Genomic DNA, 20,578 nt, shown 5'->3' with positions numbered 1-20,578 from the left:
TCAGGATACAGTAGTAATTTCTATTACTGCCTTAACAAATTACCCCAAAATTAGCAGCTCAGATTAACACCCATTTATTAACTCCCATTCCTCTAGTCAGAAGTCTCAGTACAGAGGAGCTCAGTCAGTGCTCTGCTTGGTCTTTGCAGTCCAGAAATCAATGTGTCATCAGGGTTGTATGACTTTCTGAAAGCTCTGTGGATGAATCCACTTCCAAGCTCGTTCAGGTTGTTTGTAAATTCAGTTCTATATGATTATAGGACTGAAGCCCTATTTTCTTGTTGACTGTGACTTAGGAGTCTTTCTATTTCCTTAAGTCCAGATATCTCCCTATTTTAAGATCCATAATGTCAATTACATTTGCAAGCCCCCTTTCTCTATGTTACGTAACATAGCCATAGATTCCATGCACGAAGGCATAGTATCTTTGGGGCACTATTCTCCTTACAGATAGGCTAATAGAGGCATTCTGAGTATTGAGCTTCCCTTATGAAACCCTGACAGGATGGTTGATTATGATCAAGGAAGCTCAAAGGGGAAGAAAACATGGATGTCTGAAGATTCCTTCCGGTTCAATGAGACAGATATTTTGTGAGTTTTTGTATATATTTTACCTGTCTTTTCCAATATGTACCTTCACCACTAAGGGCTTTTAGAAATCATCTCTGGCTGGGCTAATTGACAATCCCCGCCCAGCGGTTTGAATGAGACTGTGGTTATGTCATTGCACCTCACACTGCGTGGCCTGAGTCAAGCAGAAAGCACAAAAAAGAAATTAATCAGATCCACTTAAGTTGTATTGAATCTCTTATTTCAAAGAATCTTACAAGGCAACTTATACTCAGTTATTCTTCACAGAAATCTGTACTTTAAATTGCTAACCACGTTCATAAATGAGATGGGGAAAATGGTATGTTCTCTAGTGCTTTTTGTAGGATAAAGTCTTTTGTGGACTAGATGGAGAAATCAGACACAGGCAGGGTGGTTGGCTTTGCTAAATTTGAATGTTTAGATGGCTCCCTGTAAGTATTTTAAAGATAAGGTAAATACCTGTTATTGAAATTCCTCTCCTTGCAGTGAATGTTAACTGCTATTTACAAAAAAATCTGTAAATAAAATGGAGTTTTTTACTGTCGAAAAATGAAAGGATCATAAATTGAAAGCTGTCTCAAAGCAATAGTGTTTTTTAGCACCTGTTTTATGGTTAGTATTGCCCACATTTATTTGGACTCTGAAAACGTTTAGGATCTTATAATTTAACTACAAAAATGTGAAGGAAACTGATTTCCCCAGTTAATAAGGCAGTGTGGGGGGGGGCGGTGTATGGTGAGGAGGAAGGTGGATGATGTTTTTCAAAGGGAAAATAACTTTTAAGTAATTCAAATTTTTTTTTAGAATTTTAAAATTATTATTCACTTAAATTTTTCTTCCTCTGCCCATCCCACTCTACCTTTAAAATACAATGTTTTTTCCCATGAATTTTTTAGAGTTACCTTCTCCAGAGTATTTTTTCTTCATAATGAAATGGAGAATTCAGAATGTATGTGCAGTAATTTTTATATATTAACATTAAAATGTCCTCTCATCATACATTTCATCAGATCTCATAACTTTGAAAAATACTGTTACATAGTATTATTTGAAATATTTACATAACAATTCCCAAAGTACATTTTACACTCCCATTAAATCAAATTGCCAAGAAAGCACCTTAAGAAAGCTTATTAACACAAAACTATGAATTTGAGATGATTTGAAGTATATTTGCAAAATAGAAATCAGTGCTATTTGTGAAACATGGTGGCAGGTTGCTTGTACATATGTAGAATCAATGAATATCATAGTTACATTTTAATTATTCTAAAATCTAAAATTTATGATCTTTCTGAGAGGAGTAACTGGTTTACAATGCCTATTGCCTTTATTTCTTTAATTTTTTAAGTGAAAGTTTCCTTTGAGAGTTATAGGGAATTCTGATTTTCAAAATGAGCAAAAGAAATATATGTTGTTAAATTCTTTAAATTTGTCTATTCTATTCACAAAACAATTTCTATTTATTAATTCATATACATTGCAAAGATGATATTCCTCCAATAATTTTTATGTTCCCCTTATTAGCTATAGATATCCTGCGTATCTCTCGTTAGCACTCTGATCTGCTATCATGACCTTTGTCTGTCTGGTAGAGGGACATAGGTAAGAGGCACAGGTGATGAGTAGATGGGAGAAGCAACATGTTCATTTCCATATTTGTGTGGTTTACATTAGTTTTTCCCAAACTGGGGAGTAATCTTTTTGAGGATGGAAGAAGACCCTTGTGCCTAGCACAATGTCTTGCTTGTAATAAGCATTGGCTAATATGTTCAGTTAATGTGTTTAGTAAATAAATAATGATAACAATTTTTATCTTCGTTGAAGATTCAGGATATTGTACCTAAATCTATAAGGAGAAGGACAGTAATCCAAAGTTCCTTTGAGGTTGTAAATGAGTTCCTAACATCCAGTCTTTCTGGGTTTACCTTCATCTGCCTTACTATGTATGTCAGCCTGGTCATCTTCACTTTCTTTCTTTTGTTTCTTTTTCTTTTTTAGGGGGGTGGAGGGACAGAGGGAGAAGGAGAGAGAAAATCCCAAGCAGGCTCCATGCCCAGTGCAGAGCCCAATGTGGGGCTTGATCTCACATCCCTGATATCATGACCTGAGCCAAAATCAAGAGTCCGTTGCTTAACCGACTGAGCCACCCAGGTGTCCCAATTCATTGTCAAATCAATCACATCCCTGTATCCACACTTGGACTTACATTTTCTATAATATATTACATGAATTTTACATAAGTAAATATTCATTTCCACATTTTAAGTCAAGTTTATTCCTTCTATATTTCTGTAGGGTTCATAAAATTGTCCTTGATTATTCTCCCTTATTCTCTAGTCTCTTAAAGTTTTACGTTTTCTTACTATTTTATTGCAATTATTATATTTGTCAAATACATAATTGTAGGGGCACCTGGATGGCTCAGTTGGTTAAGCATCTGCCTTTGGCTTAGGTCATGATCCCAGGGTCCTGATCAGAGCCCAGCATCCATTAGGCTCCCTGCTCAGCTGGGAGCCTGCTTCTCCCTCTGCCCCTCCCCACTGCTCATGCTCTCTCTCTCTCTCTCTCTCACTCACTTACTTTCTCTCTCTCAAATAAATAAAATCTTTTAAAAATTATAAAAATAAAAAATATGTATTTGTGTAATTTTCTGTATTTTTCTCTTTATGAGGAGTAACTTTATCTTTATAATTGTGTTTATTTTTTTCTCCCAGTGCATGCAGGGAAAATCATAAATCTTGATAATTCAAATGAATATATTAGTTTTGATTGACTTCATGTTTAGCTGAGATTTCGTCTCAGAGGTTTTTTTATTTTAATTTTTGGTATTGTCTTTATAACACTTTGGTTAACTTTGATGAAAGTAAAATTAAAGTATATGTTTTAAGGGAAATATTTGAAGGAAAAGTTGGATTTTGTTTTCAGTAGGGTTTTGAATATTTTTCCCTTCATGATTCCTGTTTTTTCCTCTAATCCCCTACAATGTCAATTTTTTTTTTCTAGCTATTCTATCTCTTAGTTTCTTCAGCTGCAAAATGAGAGGGTTGGACTACATTATCTCTAAAGTTCCGTGGTCTGACAATTTAAATCAAAGTCCTGGCCTTCATGAGATTTCCAAATGAAAAAGAATATATGAATTCATTGTAAGGAAAAAGGGGGGAAAAGTCAAAGGGCTTAAGAAATGGATAAGTATATTAGATTGCTTTGAGCATATGGGCCTTCAGTCTAAAACAGTATCAGTTTTATGGATTTTTGTTGTGTAGTAAAGATGTTGATTCAGTGAATTTGATGGAAGCATGAGTGAAAACACTGCTAAGACAATTTCATGGCACACTAGTTAATTCCAAAAGCAATACTAATAGCTACTTTTTGTGGAGTACTTCATTTGTGTGGAATATTTTGCATGAATTAATTTATTTGATTGTCAAAATTTCATGAGGAGATAGAGCAAGTTCATCATTTCCATGCAGATGGGTCTTAGGAGGGGCAATTTTTTGGAAGAGAGGACAAATGACTTTTTTCTTGAAGCTAGGACTGCATACGATACTGTTTTTACATCTGCTATATGTTTATTTAGCCTGCGTTTGAAACTTCCACCAGTAAGTACTAGATACTAGTAAATTATTCATTTGCACAAGATAAACTGAGGCATAAGATACGCTGAATGACTTCTTTCATCCAAAAGTGATGTTAAACCTCAAGACCTATGTATTTCTTGGCTATAACTACCCATTTCACCTGCCCTAGTTCCTGGATCTTGGTCAGAATTGCCTGCAACAGACGTATCACTGTTTCTTGATATGCACACAACACTTGAAATTATATTCGCATCTTATATTGTCCATTTGACATTTTGTTGCCTTTTTTCTTAAATTTTTAGTCTGACTCTTCTGCCTGTGGAGATATTTAGTGCAACCACAGGCAAAATATTGCAAATGGGTAAAATATTCTTCATGAGGTCAATGTCATGTTGGAATAGCTACCACATGGGCACACAATAATGTTTGTTAAATTGAATAGAATTGACAGGCATAAATATGAAATAAACTGGGTAAATTAGTGCCCTTTATAATTCCATCTGCATCATAAAACCCAACATTAGAAAGGGGACTATGGCTCCAATGCTTTCATTGCTCATTTAATGTTTCGTAAATGATTTCCCTATCCTTATCAAATTTGTAAAATAGGCTTGAAAGCCAATTATGAAAATTGTGAATTTTCTGGTCTCTCACATGTGGATTTTTAATTTTTAATCACAAGTTTATAGCTTTAGTGTATAGCTTTATCAACTATAAATTATTTACCTGCTGTATTCCATACTGTAATATCTCTCGTTCATATTCCCCGGTTTAAAGCCCAACCTTTCCCTTGAATTATCACTACTACCTTGTCGTGAGTCTTGAGAATCTTTTTCAACAGAAGCTTCATACATGGCCAAAATGATCTTTTTAAAACACAAATTCCCTGGGATAGAATTGCAACCTCCAAGTTTGACAATGAGTCCCTTCGTTATTTGCAGTACACCTACAGTTCCAAGCTCCTATTCATTCTCTTCATCCCTTTGGCCACAAATATGATTCTTCAGTCGTGACATGCTCACTCTCGCCTGCGTGCTTGTACGTTATTTCCTCTTCCTTGAATGCCCGTCTCTCTCCTCTGCCAACTTCCCCTGGCTAAGTTTTTCAATTAGACATCACCTCTTTTGAGAGGGCCCAAATTAGAAATCAGCCCCTTTGGGAAGCCTTCTCCAGTACTTTCTAAGACTGGGTTAGGTCCTATTCACTTGACATCCTGGGAGTAGGCATTTATCCCACACAGTGTTTTGAGATTGATGGGTTTTCTTATTGGCCTTTTGCACCATAATCTAAAGTCTTTAAGGGCCAAAGACTCAGTCTTGCTCTCAGGTAAGTCCCTGGTAATTAAGAGTACTAAAATAATACGAATGGAATGAATGACTGTTGTTGTTGTTTTTTAATCATCCCATGATTAAATATAATACTTTAATACATGATTAGATTTAATACTTCTTGACATTAGTGGGTTAAGGCTTAAAGTTCATCCAGTTTTGTTCTATACCCATAAAGGAATACGTTCCCAATTTAGGGGTTTATCAGAGAAAAAAAATGCTACCATTTTAAAAACAATTTTGTACAATGACTGACATTTAGAATATTATTATAGACTATTTGCATGTATGTATATATTGATCTGAAAAATATGTATTATCTTTTATCAGATGTAGAGACATGTAGAAAAGATATTACAGGGGGTCGTTTTTCTGAGAGATGACCAATTTAAAAATAATTTTTTCCTGGTCCGAGTCTATTTGCATGACTGTCATTTCTCTACCTTTTAATAAAGATTTATTTATAATTCACTCTGTGAAGGCACATGGTGAGGCAGAGATTCACAAGTCAGCAAAATGGTATTTTGCAGTAATTGACTGCTTTCTTGACATGAGCAAATCTACCTAGAGGGAAGAAGATGCTTCGATATCTTAGTCTCTGGCCTCTGTAAGCTGAGACTGCCCAGTGTGGAGTTGAAAAGCACCATATGTTCAGTACTGTCTTTCCTTACATTCTCCATGGTCTATCGAAGGTCAGGACCCCACAGAATCTTCACTTCTCCAACAAGAGATTAGAACCTGAGTCGCCATTGACTCAGGAGAGGATTGCATAGTTCCTCCTTTTACAATTGTTAATTGAGACATTTTCTGGGAGCACAAATTGAAATCCTTAAGAGGTATCTTACTGAAATCAGGTCAACTTCATACCATCCCTAATATTGCTTCAGTGATGTTTTTCATAGCACGATTATGCCCGTTGTCTTCATAAAACACACGCAGAACACCGGAAACACGACGGATTTGGATATTATTTTCATTGTACTCGTACTACTAAAATTGTTTTAAAAGAAGGATCTATTTTTTTTTCCTTTTTAACCACCATTGATAGAAGCATAATTGCCAAGACTTTTTTTTTTTTTTTAAATAGGGTCAGGGAATCTACTCTGAAGACTCAAGTAACCGTAAATTGTTTTTTCTCCTGTAGCTGAAATTGCTATGTTGCTTTTAAATTTCCCAATCCAAATTAATGAACAGTTTTCTCTGTAGTATAAGAATGGCTTTGGCAGTGCAAATATCAGAGCAATCTCTTCTTCATTAAATTGGGCAAAGAGGATTCACTGGTTCTCAAACTGTTAAATGGATATTAGGGTTTTTAATGAATGGAACATTTATTTTTGTGCCAGCTCAACTAACAACATTGACATGATTAGCATACATTTTGGCAACTGTTCTAGCACAAGGTGTTAGTAAAAAGGGGCTTTTATCTTTGAGCTTAATTTACTTTAACTTTCCTTGTTATAAATGCTTTTAATGTGAATGAGATGCTTTTGTAAAAGAAATCCTGGCACAACAAGTTATTCAGAAATATGTCTTTTTATTAATGTTTTAGGCATTTCTCATGCTAGAGACGAAGCCTATACCCCGAAACACATGAACTTTCTTCAAATTTAGAAATAAATAGAATATTTTGTTACTTATGGTGAAATCACTGCACTTAGGAGGATTTTTTTAAATTAATGGTGCTACGTATTTCATATGTAGTTCCTTCCTTTAAAAAAGGGAAAGAGGATACAAAAATGACTGGTAGGGGATGGTTTCCTCCAGGGCTCTACATCAGTTATGAATGAAAAGTTTTGGGGGTTAAATGATCTTAGTTTCTTAGCTCAGGTGCCTCTCATACAAAAGGAATTTCCAATAAAAATATATTTCCTTTTTGTAACATACAGTACTGCCTCCCACACTTATTTTATTTATTCAAATTGTCAAACCAAAGAAAACAAGAAAAATGAGTTAATACAAATTCAAAAGGTCCTGGGTGTTTGCATTCAATTTTTTTTTTTTTTTGCAGTGTATTTTTAAAATGTATTGAAAGCTATTGTAACACAGCTAACAAGGGACTTGTCAGAAGTATGTAGTAAAATGAATGTTTATAGTTGATACTAAGCCAAAAATTAATATGCATGTGTACATGCATGGGTATAAATTTTCATCTGAACTCCTGTCAAACATCTAGGAGTGCTCTCTATTATATTTATATATGTCTCTATCTACACACATATTCAATGATTTACCCAATGTTTAATTGAGTAATGAATTAGTTTAATATAAACTTTAGCAAACAGAATATTTACACTTTAGCCACATTTACCTCTAAAAGCAAACAAATACCAGTAACAGGCACTTCAGTGAAAGAACACACCCACGTTCAAGTATAAATGGTAAAAATGAGAAAGAAATTATGAAAATATATACCTTTAATTTGCAGACATATAAACACGTTTGGTACAGTACAGACACATGAGGCTGAAAAAAGTAGAATGATCCAGCTTAAGCTAACACATTCCTTGTTTATACAGATATTTTGCTATAGCTCTCATATAAAATGAAATTCCCAGCTCAACAGAATGAAGTGAAAGAGATCAATCACTAAGGAACCAGCTCGCTTCATTGCAAAGGATTCAGTAAAAGCTATCAAAGAAATCTGCTGCTGGGCTTACAAATAAACTCTTGGACCTAATCCAAAGCCAAAGAAAGGAAGCCAGAAATGGTAGCCAACAAACCCAAACAACAACAAAAAGATAAGTATAACTTTTATATAAAGGGCCCAACTAAAACAACCAGTAGTGTACACGAGCTTCTAGAATAATTCCATTTTAATATGATTTTTATTTTCTCAGGTAATAAATGAGTTCAAGCACATAAAAGCCTAATATAGAACCCAAGTATGAAGTACTACTGACAAGTTGTCAAAGCACCAAAATGTCGTGAACACCTATGAAGCGACTAAGGATTGAAACAGGTCTTTGCTCCTGGCTGTTTTCCTTGGACGCAATTTCCAGTTACAATGTCTGTAAGGGAGAATATACACATTTCCCCTGTGGTAATAGCAAGTGCAGTGGTAAAGGGAACAGAAAGCATCTGAGTACACACAAAGTGAAACACTGTTCAGCAGGTCAACTCTGTCGCACATGGCTGTGTTTTCACCCTTGCTAAAAAGAAATAGCGCTTCTTTGTAAGGCCTTCGCTTTCACACTACACATGATGTACTTGTGAGGTAATAAACATTCTGTTTACAAATGCATTTCTTTTCTTTCATATCATACATTGAAGTGTGGTGAAATTCAATTTATTTCAATTTCATATCTCTTAAATGTTAAAAACAATATATTTAAAATATACTCTCTCATTAATTTCATGTACAACAACTGTCCTGTACAATACCTCAAAACAGTTCCCTGCAAAGGAGCAGCTGATGCCCTCTTGTGGTTAAAGGACTTTTTAGACCAAAAAATGCAATGTACCATTTTCTTACCTTATTCCCAGCTTCTATCAATCTGCTTGGTGAATGAAAGCTGCAAATCATGTCCAAGCTTTTTTATAACAGTTCTGTTAGTACTGATTTTCATTAAAAAATGCTGTACACATTTTATAACCTCTGATTTTGAATTTAAAAACCTGTAAACAGCTTATTTACAATATAGTACAAGTTATAAATTAGTCGTCCTTCATTGGAACTGTCGTCTACACACTCTTGTTTAGGTGATGAAGACTACCCAAAGTCAGCTAAAACAGCTCTGGGTTATTCCACAATGAAATATCAAATATTAGAAATAGCCATTGGTTTCCTTTCTCTCATATGCAAGTCAATTTTTCCTTTGAGTGGAATTTGTACTTCCAAATTTTCGTCTTCCCTGTGATGCTTTTTCCCCCTCCTTAAACAGATGTATATGCCCATCCCTGTTACAAGTGTGATAGAGCCCAAGCTTATCACAGACAGAGCTACTAGAGTGGGCACACAGGACACAGACTCGACTTTCCTATGAGTTGGTTCTATTGAGATCTGTGGTTCTTTCTCCTCTATATTGATTTCTGGTTCCTTTCTTAAAAGACTCTCAATGTAGCTCTCATTACTGACAGTGTCATTGACAAACAGGTTCACCATGACCGTGGAATGGAGAGGTTCAGGATAACCATGGTCACTCACTTTCACCAGTAAACGATGGAGTCCATAGTCTGTCTGCAGCAATGCCTCTTCCAAAGTAATGTTGCCAGTTTTAGGGTCAATCCTAAAGGACTCAGGCCTAGGACCTCTTCTTCCTATGATGCTGTAAGCTATGACGGCGTTCATGCCTGTGTCTTTGTCAACAGCATAGACCTCTGTAACAGGGGAACCGGGGAGAGTAGAAGGCAGTACCAACAGGTAGGACATGTTGGACTGAGGAAATAAAACCAGAGGAGGGTTGTCATTGATATCTAGAAGGAGAATTGTGATTTTTGCAGTCGAAGAGAGGGCAGGCTCACCCCCATCAACAGCTTCGACCCACAAAGTGTAGGAGCTTTGCTGCTCTCTGTCCAAAGAGACTTTAGCTCTTAACATGCCCTTTCCTGTGTCTATGACAAAAATATCACTCTGGTTCACCACCGAGAGGGCAACCCATCCATTTCGTCCAGCATCGGCATCTGTGACACTAATGACCCCAATTTCACCATATCCTGGAAAGTTTTCTGGCACAAAAAAGCTGAAGTCCTTGTTGATGAACCTAGGGCTGTTGTCATTTTTATCCAGCACGGTGAGAGCCACAGTGGCCACTGATTCTCTGGGTGGCTTCCCAGAGTCAATAGCTCTGACTGTGTACCTGTACTTTTCTTTCTCTTCTCGGTCCAGCTGAGTGGAAACTGTCAGAATTCCTGTGACACTGTCTAAGGAAAAATAAGAGGGGGCATCAGGTCCCAGGAAATAGGAAACCTGGCCTCTCTCTCCACTGTCAGCATCCGTCGCATACAGCTTAGTTAAAAAGGCATTGGGCGCGTTGTTTTCTTCAATGGTTAGTTCCAGCAAGGGTTGCAGGAAAATGGGAGCATTGTCATTGTCATCTAAAAGTTGCACTTTAATAATTTTTTTGACATGGAACCCCTCAGAGTTCCAGGCCACCACCACTATTTCATAGAACTGCTGTAGCTCATAGTCCATCGGTTTTGTGGTTTCCAGCAAATATTCGTTATTGTATGGTTTGTACGGTGATAACCTAAATGGTCCTTCACCGTCCAGGTAGCAGTTCACCTTGTATTTACCTTCTGGATCTCTTATGGTGAAGAATGCAATTGGAGTGTTAATGGGTTCCAGTTCTTTCAGGTAAACAATACCATCTACCTCATTTGCTATATAACGAGGAACAATTTCAGGTGGTCTGAAAATGACTTTGATAATGGTCACCAGGGCCGTGGTCACAGCGGGGATGCAGCCTGGCCCGTTAGCAAGGATGGTGAGCTTGTGCGTTTGCAGAACACTTCCCCCAATCTTACTGAAAAGTTTGATGACTCCCGTGGTTTCATCCAGATGGAATAAATCCTTGGATGCTTGTGGAACTTTCTGGCTGTAAGCGTAGGTGATCTGAGCATTGGTTCCCAAGTCTCTGTCCACAGCCTGGACAGCTGCAACCGGTGTGCCCACTGTAGCATTCCCAAACACAGTGACATTGATTTGTGAGTCTGCGAAGAGAGGGCAATTGTCATTAATGTCAGTTATGCCGATGGTGAGGGTGGCGCTGCCCAGCAGTGGTGGAGACCCACCGTCCTCCGCTATGATGATGCTCACGTACTGGTCCTGGGTCTCCCTATCCAACAGTCCCATGACAATTAGGTAGGGAGTGCGCTCCCCATTCTCATTCTCCTCCACGTCCAGGGTGAACATGCGATGGTAGTCCAGTAAGCGGTAGGTCTGCACCCCATTAGTGCCTATATCTGGGTCCATGGCAGGATGCTCTATGGCGAGCCGGGTGTTTATAGGTGCATTTTCCGGGACCCAAACCGAGATTTGGGGAACGGGGAACTGCGGGGCATTGTCATTGATGTCCCGGATAGCGATTTTCACCTTCACAAACCTAAAGTATTCCTGAGGCAGGACCAGTACATCCAAAAGCAAAAGACAAGAATCAGAGGAAGGGGAGGAGGCGATGGAAATGCTGCCGCCCCAGGCGGCTCCTCCACCTCCTTCAAGACACAGGGCCTCCCGGTCGATCTCCTGGGCAGAAGTGTGCAGCTCGCCGGAGCGGTTGTCCAGGGTCACGTACTGGCCGCTAAGTCCCCGAGAGGCCAGGCTGAAGGAGAGAGGGGGGTCCCGCTCAGCGACGGTGCGCTCCGGCAGCTGCGACAGCTGGTCCTGCCTCCCGGCGGCGCGGGGCACCAGCCGCAGGTCCTCGGCCAAGCTGCCGATGAGCACCCCCGCGGGCAGTCCCTCGTTCAGGCTGTACAGAAGCTCCGTGGCCCGGCTGTAACTCGCGAGGCAGTTGAAGGGTCCCACGAAGAGGAAAAACAGAAACAGATGCTGAAAGTGGGGGGAGGGGAGAGGCTCGTTACACACCCGCGGGAACACGGAGACTGGAGTCAGAAACCAGGGCTACAAGGTCATATTTGCCCCCATCCCCATTACCAAAGGCAAACCCTCTAGTCAGGGAGGAAGAGGAAACTTGCTGCGAAGAAGAGATCTATGGGGCAACATTGTCGCCAAAACTTAATATTTCTGTTCACTTTCTACGCTTCCCCTCCTTTCCCCGCCCCCCCCCATCAGCGCCCTTATTCAGTTAATAATCGGAATCCCAAGCCATAAAGCATCCCTGGAAACACACGCCAGAGTGGAGAGCACTCAACTCAGGACTGCGCAACGCCTCAGGGAAACCACCGGGGTAGGTTATGGAGAGGGAGGAGGTTCGTATTGGAGAGGACTGAGCGATGATGGGCAATTCATCCATTTATTTCCCATTGAAATGTTTCTATCACTAAGGTCCCCGGAACGAGAAATGTGTCACATCTCTTATTATGAGAATACCACCAACAACAATATCAATAATAATAATAATATTAATAATAATATGGAAAACATACTGACATTTTCCCTTCGGAACCCCCCCCCCCCAATTAAACACTTTAGGTCAGAGAAGTGATTTTCATTTTAGCTCTCATCTAGTGTCAAATCGAAAGGATCTGGATCTCCACTTCCTATTAAGCCCTCCCTAATCCCCCTCCCCTAAGGAAAAAGAAGTAAACGCAGAAAAATGCTTACGCAAAAACAATTTCTCAATTACAATGGACAGTCCTAGCAGGTGCTGACAGCGGGAAAGAATCTCCGCACCCCAGTATATCAAGCGGATCGAGCCCCCCCCCCCCATCTGCCTACATTTCTATTTCAGAAACTTACTCTCCCAACCCACGGACTTGCCTATTCCTTGCTAAAATGAAGACATCTTATCCCAAACTCCCTTTCTCTCCCCCAACCTTCCCGTAAAGTTTGGATTAAAGGAAAAGGTTTTAAAAACCATCAGGAGTAGGAACTGCCTCACAGCACTGCAACTTGTCGGGGCTGCAGGGCTCCTGGACCCCAACCCTTACCGGCAGGTTTCTGTGGCTGGTGCTGCTCCTGGGACGACTTAGACGCCCCATATCCGGGCGCGGGTGCCAGGTCGCCGGGCGCCAGCTCACTGCCAGGGCCCGCGAGCTGCGCGCATTCCCTCGGCCGCGCATTCCCAGGAAGGCTGCAGTCAGCGCGCTCCTGACGGGAGGGCGGCAGAAGACACTCCCTCTCTGTTCATGCAAATCGCTGGGGGAACTTCAGCCAATAGTCATTGGCTCGTCAATTAAGGACGGGAGCAAAAGAGGGGCAGAAAGGCGCGGGGCAGAAGGGCACGGTCATGATTTGCTGCCCCGGACGCAGCTAAGTCCAGACCCCGCCGGAGGAGCCGGAACAGGGGACTTGCCTCTGAAGACTGAGACGAGGCGCCACCCGGTCGGGCACCGGAGCGCGTGCCCACCAGCCTCCCTCCTCGCCGCACCAGTCAGAACCCAAGTGCACAGGTTGCGAGCGCGCGAGAGAGATTAGAATCAAGAAACGAGCCTGCGTGTACATCTGAATCTCGAGAGAGAGGAAGTGGGCGCTACAGAGCAGCCACGGGAGCGTTCCCAAACGCTCGCTTTGCCACCCGTTCTTCGCAGAGACTTGCGTCCAGCAGTGTGTGCACAGAGAAAGAAAAGCCACTCTTCTCCGCGGAGGGAAGGAATTTCAAACTCTTTTTAAGGTGGTTTGAGCCGGAAAAGCAAATCTACGAATTCGGTGAGGGTTTTGACCTGCTCTCACGTTGACTCTTGGCTGCTGGTGGTGGCAGAGCTTCTGCTAGTTTCCTAGCTGGAGGCGCAAGGGTCTCTGGGTGTCTGCCTTGTGGTCTTACTTGAGAGGCAGTTGTGGCTTCTGGCCAAGGGAAAGAGCCAAGCGGGAAAGTGGAAACAATTGTGTGGTAACTAACGCAAGTAGTTCTGCCTGCTGGCAATTTTAACATACTTCTCGAAGGGGGGCATTTTCTTTTTTCACTCACTGAAGCCTAGGTTTAAAAATTGGTTACTTTTCAAATTACCGCTTTTTTCTTTCTCTTGGAATGCTTACTGGGAAAGTGGCCTTTCAGAAAGGAATCCTGGAGGGGTGTGGTGCAAAAATGCTTGGCTGTTTCCTTTGACTCTCCCACTAAATGGCCATGTGACCTGTTTCTTCATTTATAAAATCAGGGCTGCTGAGAGACTCCCATGCATTAAGTCTGTGAAACACTGTTTGATCTGCAGGGTGCCATATAAATAATGGAAAAGACCATTGGCCTTTCCCTGAGTAGACATTTCTCTTCATCACTGGGTTTCCAGGTAGCCTCTGCACTGCCCTGAACATAAAATCCTCCCCACTGCATATTTAGTGACTGAGCCCAGAATAGAAAAATCTTCCCCTTGGGTCAGAGAAAGATCTGACATCCTGTGCTTTCCATAGGAACCTTTGGAAATTTTCCTCTTCTACCTTATACTCACTAGAATCTAAATTGGTTGGCTGAACTAATTGTTTGGCTCCTTCCTATTTTCTCTTCATCTCTGCTAATTCTAAGACGTGGAGTCCTAAATATTGACAACATACTACATCAAAACACCTGGTGTGTGTCTAACAGTTGCTCGTTGCGCAAATGGGGCCATACACGGAGCACACAAACAAAACTCCCTGTAATACGTATCTGGCATATGATACAGATCTGATTTATAAAATTAGCTCCTTTGAGCTCTTTAGAATGAAACTGGAGCACTGGCGAAGAGGTGAGCGCACGGAGGAACATGTACCCGTGGGTGTGAAGCCATTATCAGCTGATAAACAAAGCACAGTCAGGGAAGGATGATATGTCTCCCCTTCAGCTGCTAATGCTGCCCTCCAGCTGAACTTTTACCGTAATTGGTAAATATTTAGGGGGGGATTTGTAGTTGAAACACGTCCGACTCCAAAAGTCAGTACCAAGCTGCTTCTGAAATGTGTTTAATTTATGTCTTCGCCCAATACCCACAGCTTCTGGAAGTTTGGGGCACGTGGCCAGAAGCAGGCAATAGGTTGGCTGTGAGAGTACATGCAGGCTGGACCCACAGTCTGAATGAATTTTACATTTGTACAGACAGCAACCGTGATAGCCAGTATATCCCCTCACAGTTCATGCCCTCTCCCATAGGTTACAATCGCTCACCTTTTATTTTGATGAAAACACAGGCATCTCTTTCCTTAATTTGTCCTTTGTTTACAATGACACTACACAGGAGCTGTCATTTATGGAGACAATCCAGTTGAAGTGACATCGCCTCTTTATAATTATTTTGTTGACTGTCTTTAATTTTCCCTGGACTCTTAAGCTCTTTCTTTCTCCACTCTGCAGCGGATACTTCTGGCACAGATGCACCATTTTCGAGTGCCCCCATACCACCTCCCAGCAGAGTTTTGGTTCTGACCATACCACCCAGCTGATCTCTATGGAAAAGGTTAGTGCTTCTCCTCCCCTTCATTAAGTAGGCAAGAAATTAAATCTTAATATTCTAGAAGACGTAGATTTAGCATTAATTTTTCTAGAGTACTCTGTTTCTGAAAAGCATGACCATATGAAATATAATGTAAGTTGAAACACAGAAGTTAAACATTCTGGAGATCATGTTTGGAATGACAGTGATAACTCCCATTGCTTTGTGACTGCAAAGGCCCTGGATGGAAGTTTGTCATCAAAACTGGAAGGACTTGGCACAGTTTGAAGTAAAACCTTCATGTCACAATCCAAACTGTTAACTGAGCTACTTGTTACTATCTTTCCTTTTTGAAGATCTAAGCAGAGGTTTCATACGGGTTACACTGTAATTGGGCCTCAGGAAAAAAAAAAAAAAAAGGCCAAATACCCTTCTTTCTTCTTCTATGCCTTCATCTTGGGTACAGTGAAAACATTCCCAAACTCCTGTTGCTTATGATGTGAGCCCTGTGACCTACCATCTGCTGTCACATATTTCTTTCTAAAGATGACCTGGAGGGCTTCTGTGCTATTCCTCCCTTGAAAATAATAGTTATGAATGTTTCAGATGTCTCAGTTGCCCTGGGCCTGCTTCCCAGGTGTTTTGTAAAAATTGATCTAGAAGAATTGTTAGATTATATGCCTCCCAAGCCTACTTTTTCCATAGACAGGGAAAACAATTTGATACAATAGATGGTAGACTGAGCAGAGCCAGGATATTTGGATTCTCTTCTCTAGGTTGCTGCTAGGTTACTGTGTGACTTTAGGTAAGTAATCACACCTCTCTGTTTCAAATTTCCTATAAATACACCCATACATACTACATGGACTTATATGCATTAAATGGCTTTCCTAATGTCTGTCATTAACAGACACTGAATAATGATACACAGGTTACTTTGATAATTATTTACTGCATGATATCACTGAAGGTTAATAATAATTTGTATTTACTGCAAGGCTTCCCTCCTTGTAGTCTTATCTCTTTATAAATTGTGAGCATGCTTGTAAGTGTCAGTCTTCAAACTTCGTACATGTATCAAACATGCCCTAAAGCTTTAAAAATCTTTGAAGTGCTGTGTTTACCAGGCAACTTCTATAATTGAGCCATTTAAAGTATTTTAATAACAGTATGGCATCCTCAGGTTTCATGTAATTAATACATACACAGATACTTGAACCTATTTTGAATCATAGTTCTATAAATGTTTTAATTAATTGAAGATTGTAAAGTATAAATTTAGAATATGACCTTATTTTAAGGTTACTCCATTTTTGCTTGTTAATATATGAAATTAGCGATCCTTCTAGATGGCTTAGATGTATGTGTATATATTTATGATGTATGTATTATATATGTAAATGTAAATAATAGAAAATATAGGAATATAATATATAATATAAAATAATTATAAATATGTAATTAATATGTTTTTATATATAACATATTTTTTAAAAATATATTCTTTTGTAAATATAAATTATATGTTAATACACATTACATAATATATATAAGAAATGTATGTATGTATACACACACACACACACACACACACATTCTTCTTCTGATCCAACAATCAAGACCGAGAGATGATCATATCTATAAAACCATTACAGTACTTGAAAATAATAATATCAACCATTTATTGAGTGTCACTTATGTTTTGAACATGCTATTGGGTGCTTTATGTGTTGTTGTTTTTTTTTTGCTTACTCTTCCTAACAGTTTTATAATGTAGGTATTATTATTTCAATTTTACAGCCGTAAGTTACGTGCTTGTCAGTATCCGTGGCCCCGATCCTTGGCCTCCAAAGCACATGCTCTTTCTACTCTGGTACACCCTTCTCACCTGAATGGATGCATGTAGGGCCTATATACGTTTCAATGTATTTCAAGCCAACAAACATTTATCACTCATCTACAGTAGGAAAAACACTGGAGGCATAGATTTGCTATATGATGCCTTTTTGAAACAAAAACTTCTTTAGTCAATTACTATGTTCTAGACAGATATACATACAGAAACACAAACTCCTCTGTTTGGCCAGCTTCGCTCTTCTTATGACTTATAGACTTAGAATATATTATGTGTGTAGATTTATTGTGTGTACTTGAAAGTCCTGAAAAGTTCTAAGTAATTTTATGGATTGCCTCGTTACCCTCATTTTATATATTAGTTGAGAGCAAGAGAAGTGGTACATAACTAATTCAAATCTTAAGAACACTCCTATTTCTTGGAGTAGATTTTGGCCTCGGGATTGGATCTGATGTTAGAGGATAACTTAGAAAAAGAGCAGTTATTTTCTTATCATCTATGACTTCCAAAAGCCTTGATCTTAAGCGTTGCCATAAGTCCCAGTTAGTTACTTTATATTATTTTATTTTTCCAAGTTACAAATATGTTTAAGAAACAGTACTGCAGGGACGCCTGGGTGGCTCAGTTGGTTTAGTGTCTGGCTTTGGCTGGGGTCATGATCTCGGGGTCCTAGGATTGAGTCCAATGTTGGGCTCCCTGCTCAGTGGGAAGCCTGCTTCTCCCTCTGCCTGCCACTCCCCTTGCTTGTGCTCTCTCTCTCTCTCTCTGACAAATCAATAAAATCTTAAAAGAAAAAAAAAGAAAGAAACAGTACTGCAGGAGCTCCCCCTTATTTGCAGGGCAGACATTCCAAGACCTCCAGGGATGCCTGAAAGCCCACATTGTACTGAACACTGTTTTTCCTATACATACAGACCTATGAGAAAGCTTAATTTATAAGTGAGGTACAGTAAGAGAAGAACAAAAACTAACAATAAAGTAGAACAATTTTAACAATACACTGTAATAAAAGTTATGTGAATGTGGCCTTTCTCTCTGTCTCAGAACATCTCACTGCACTGTATACTCACCCTTCTCGTGATGACGTGAGATGAGGTGATGACATGAGGTGAAGGGAACGACACGGGCACTGTGACTAGCATCAGGCTACTATTGACCTTCTGACAACATGTCAGAAGGAGGATCACCTGCTTCTAGACCACAGTTGTCTGTGGGTAACTGAAACCCCTGGAAGCAAAACTGAGGAAAACGTGGGTGGGGTGGGGGCGACTGTAATTTCGGTAAATCGTTGTTCAAGTATATCAAACTTTAAAAAAAAAAAAAAGCCTACATTGCATTTTCCGTACACAACTCAGAGATTGTGAGGCTATTAGAAAGTTAGCGTATTGGTTCTTTTGCTAAAAAAGCTGTATAATTTGCTTTAGTAAATAAGTATACTATTTATACTAGTACAAAAGGACACAATTAAGATAATTTACTATAGTACAAACTTGTGTTCTAGAACGTTTAACGCTGAACTGTGCAATTTATGTGACTTTAGTCTATACTAACCAGTACGTTCTCTTTGTTTTAGAAAACTGTGTGTAAATGGATCTCACATTTCTCCTCTTTCCACACATATTCCAATAGAAAGGGGAGAGGAGGGTAGAACAGCTCAGTAAGGTAGAACAGTTCTTTTATTTTCAGAACTTAATTAGCTTCACTTTAACAGGGGTAAGTATAGCTGGGCAAAGTCATCAGAAAACCCCAGGCCTAATTTTAGCTCACATTTTCAACTTTCTCTCCTGATCCTCAAAATAAATTTTAAAAGTCATTTCCAACTCATTTAAATTTCACATTCTTTCTTCTCACTTCTGGTAGAGGTGATAATGAGCAGTGAAATCATCAAAAGAAAGGTAGTAGGATTGAGGAGGAGACAAAATGAAAGGCGTGGAAAATCCACAAAGTGGATCAGCAGTCGCTGAATAATGAACAGTTAACTGAATGCAGTTTATTGATGACACGTACGCCTGACTTCCTGGAGTCAGACCCTGGAAGACTTGAAAGAAGGGAGAGGTATGGGCTGTGAGAGGATAAAGTAATCACAAGCCCTGCAAATTAGCATAGAAATTAGGTCAGGGGCAAAACAAATCCACTGAAGGAGAGAAATCATTTTACGTTTGATTGTGTGGGGCACTGATCCCGTGCCCTGTGTTCTTCAGACACGAGTTCTCCACTCGCAAGCTGAAGTGTTACATTCGGAGAAGCTTCATGACAATTTGTGCTCAGGTAGTGTTTTTACACAGATGGACAGATTTTTTGCCTCGCTTTATAACATCTTTTTTTATCTGACTCTTTGAATCCAAGGTAGGATTGTTAAAACCTGCGTGACCGTTCTGATCTCAGTGTGTGTGTATATGAAAGCGCGGAACTAGTATTACAGGGTCAACGAAAGGCTCTTTCAGTGACGTAAAAAGTCAACATCTTCACGGTGTAGAACTCTGATCACTAGCTTCTGCTTTCTGGGTATCTTTTTAGGAAGAGGGGAGAGATTGCTGACCTCAATTTCATTTACTGCTAACATCTACCAATTACTGAGCACGTAACTTTTGCCAGGTGCACGGGGAGCATTAGCTCTGATCTTCGCAAGGACCCTGCAAGTTAATGATGACCCCATCTTAAAGATAAAGAATCTGGGAATTTCAGCGGGGATGTAGGTTGCCTGAGGTTACACAGCTGGGAAGTGGCCAACCCAGGATTGAACAAGAAAAATTTGAGGTAGTTTATTGTGATGTTGGTGAATCTTTCTCCTATATATTCCCCGAAATAAGCACACATACTTAATATTGTATATGTGCACATTATAAACAATGCATAGAATGTGATAGCAACAGAATCATTAAAAAATACCAAACTTGTAGAAAAATTGAACAATTATTGACAAAATGTAAATGTCATATCTATGAAATAACACATATTTCCTTCTTTATTTGGATTATCAAGAAAAGGAAGTAGATTTTATAAATGAATTTTCATTAATGGTTTGGAGTAATATGCCAATAAGACATTTATTTAGTGAAAGTAATATGCTTCTTGATAATGAAATCATAAATATCCTAAAGGCTATCTAATTCTTAATTATAGATATTTAAATCTGATCAAGTTGGTATCGACTTTATTTAAAATACAATATTTATAAATATAGTTTTTTCTCCTCTTTATGGATAAATTCTCCATTAATTAGATTTTAATGAAGCATCACTAATAATAATTAGCTTTTAATGACAAAA

General features: G+C 39.4%; 1 protein-coding gene and 1 long non-coding RNA gene across 2 annotated transcripts in view; one reads left to right on the top strand and one right to left on the bottom strand.

The window, feature by feature from the left end:
* Nucleotides 1-7,896: 7,896 nt before the first annotated feature.
* PCDH20 (protocadherin 20) lies at nt 7,897-13,827 on the bottom strand. The gene is made up of 2 exons (XM_026493385.4): nt 13,046-13,827; nt 7,897-11,984 (listed from the first exon to the last, which is right to left on the bottom strand). Exons 1-2 carry the CDS (start codon nt 13,175-13,177, stop codon nt 9,258-9,260), a joined length of 2,859 nt encoding a protein of 952 aa, XP_026349170.1. The 5' UTR covers nt 13,178-13,827; the 3' UTR covers nt 7,897-9,257.
* LOC113251406 (uncharacterized) overlaps nt 13,318-20,578 on the top strand; it is a 93,772-nt gene continuing 86,511 nt past the window's right edge. Inside the window, exons 1-2 of the long non-coding RNA XR_008957907.1 lie at nt 13,318-13,763; nt 15,376-15,478. This is a non-coding gene — a long non-coding RNA (uncharacterized LOC113251406). The remainder of the gene's footprint in view (nt 13,764-15,375; nt 15,479-20,578) is intronic.

The sequence above is a fragment of the Ursus arctos genome, unplaced genomic scaffold (genome assembly GCF_023065955.2).
Source record: "Ursus arctos isolate Adak ecotype North America unplaced genomic scaffold, UrsArc2.0 scaffold_10, whole genome shotgun sequence".
Classification (NCBI taxonomy): Eukaryota; Metazoa; Chordata; class Mammalia; order Carnivora; family Ursidae; genus Ursus; species Ursus arctos.
The sequence above is the reverse complement of the archived record's forward strand: the minus strand, read 5'-3'. Positions and strand labels throughout refer to the sequence as shown.

Excerpts from the sequence above, each read along its gene's own strand:
- PCDH20 (XM_026493385.4), bottom strand. The coding sequence starts at position 13,177 with ATGCGCGGCCGAGGGAATGCGCGCAGCTCGCGGGCCCTGGCAGTGAGC. Across the intron at positions 11,985-13,045 it reads CCAGCCACAGAAACCTGCCG|CATCTGTTTCTGTTTTTCCT; the intron begins GTAAGGGTTGGG and ends CCCCACTTTCAG.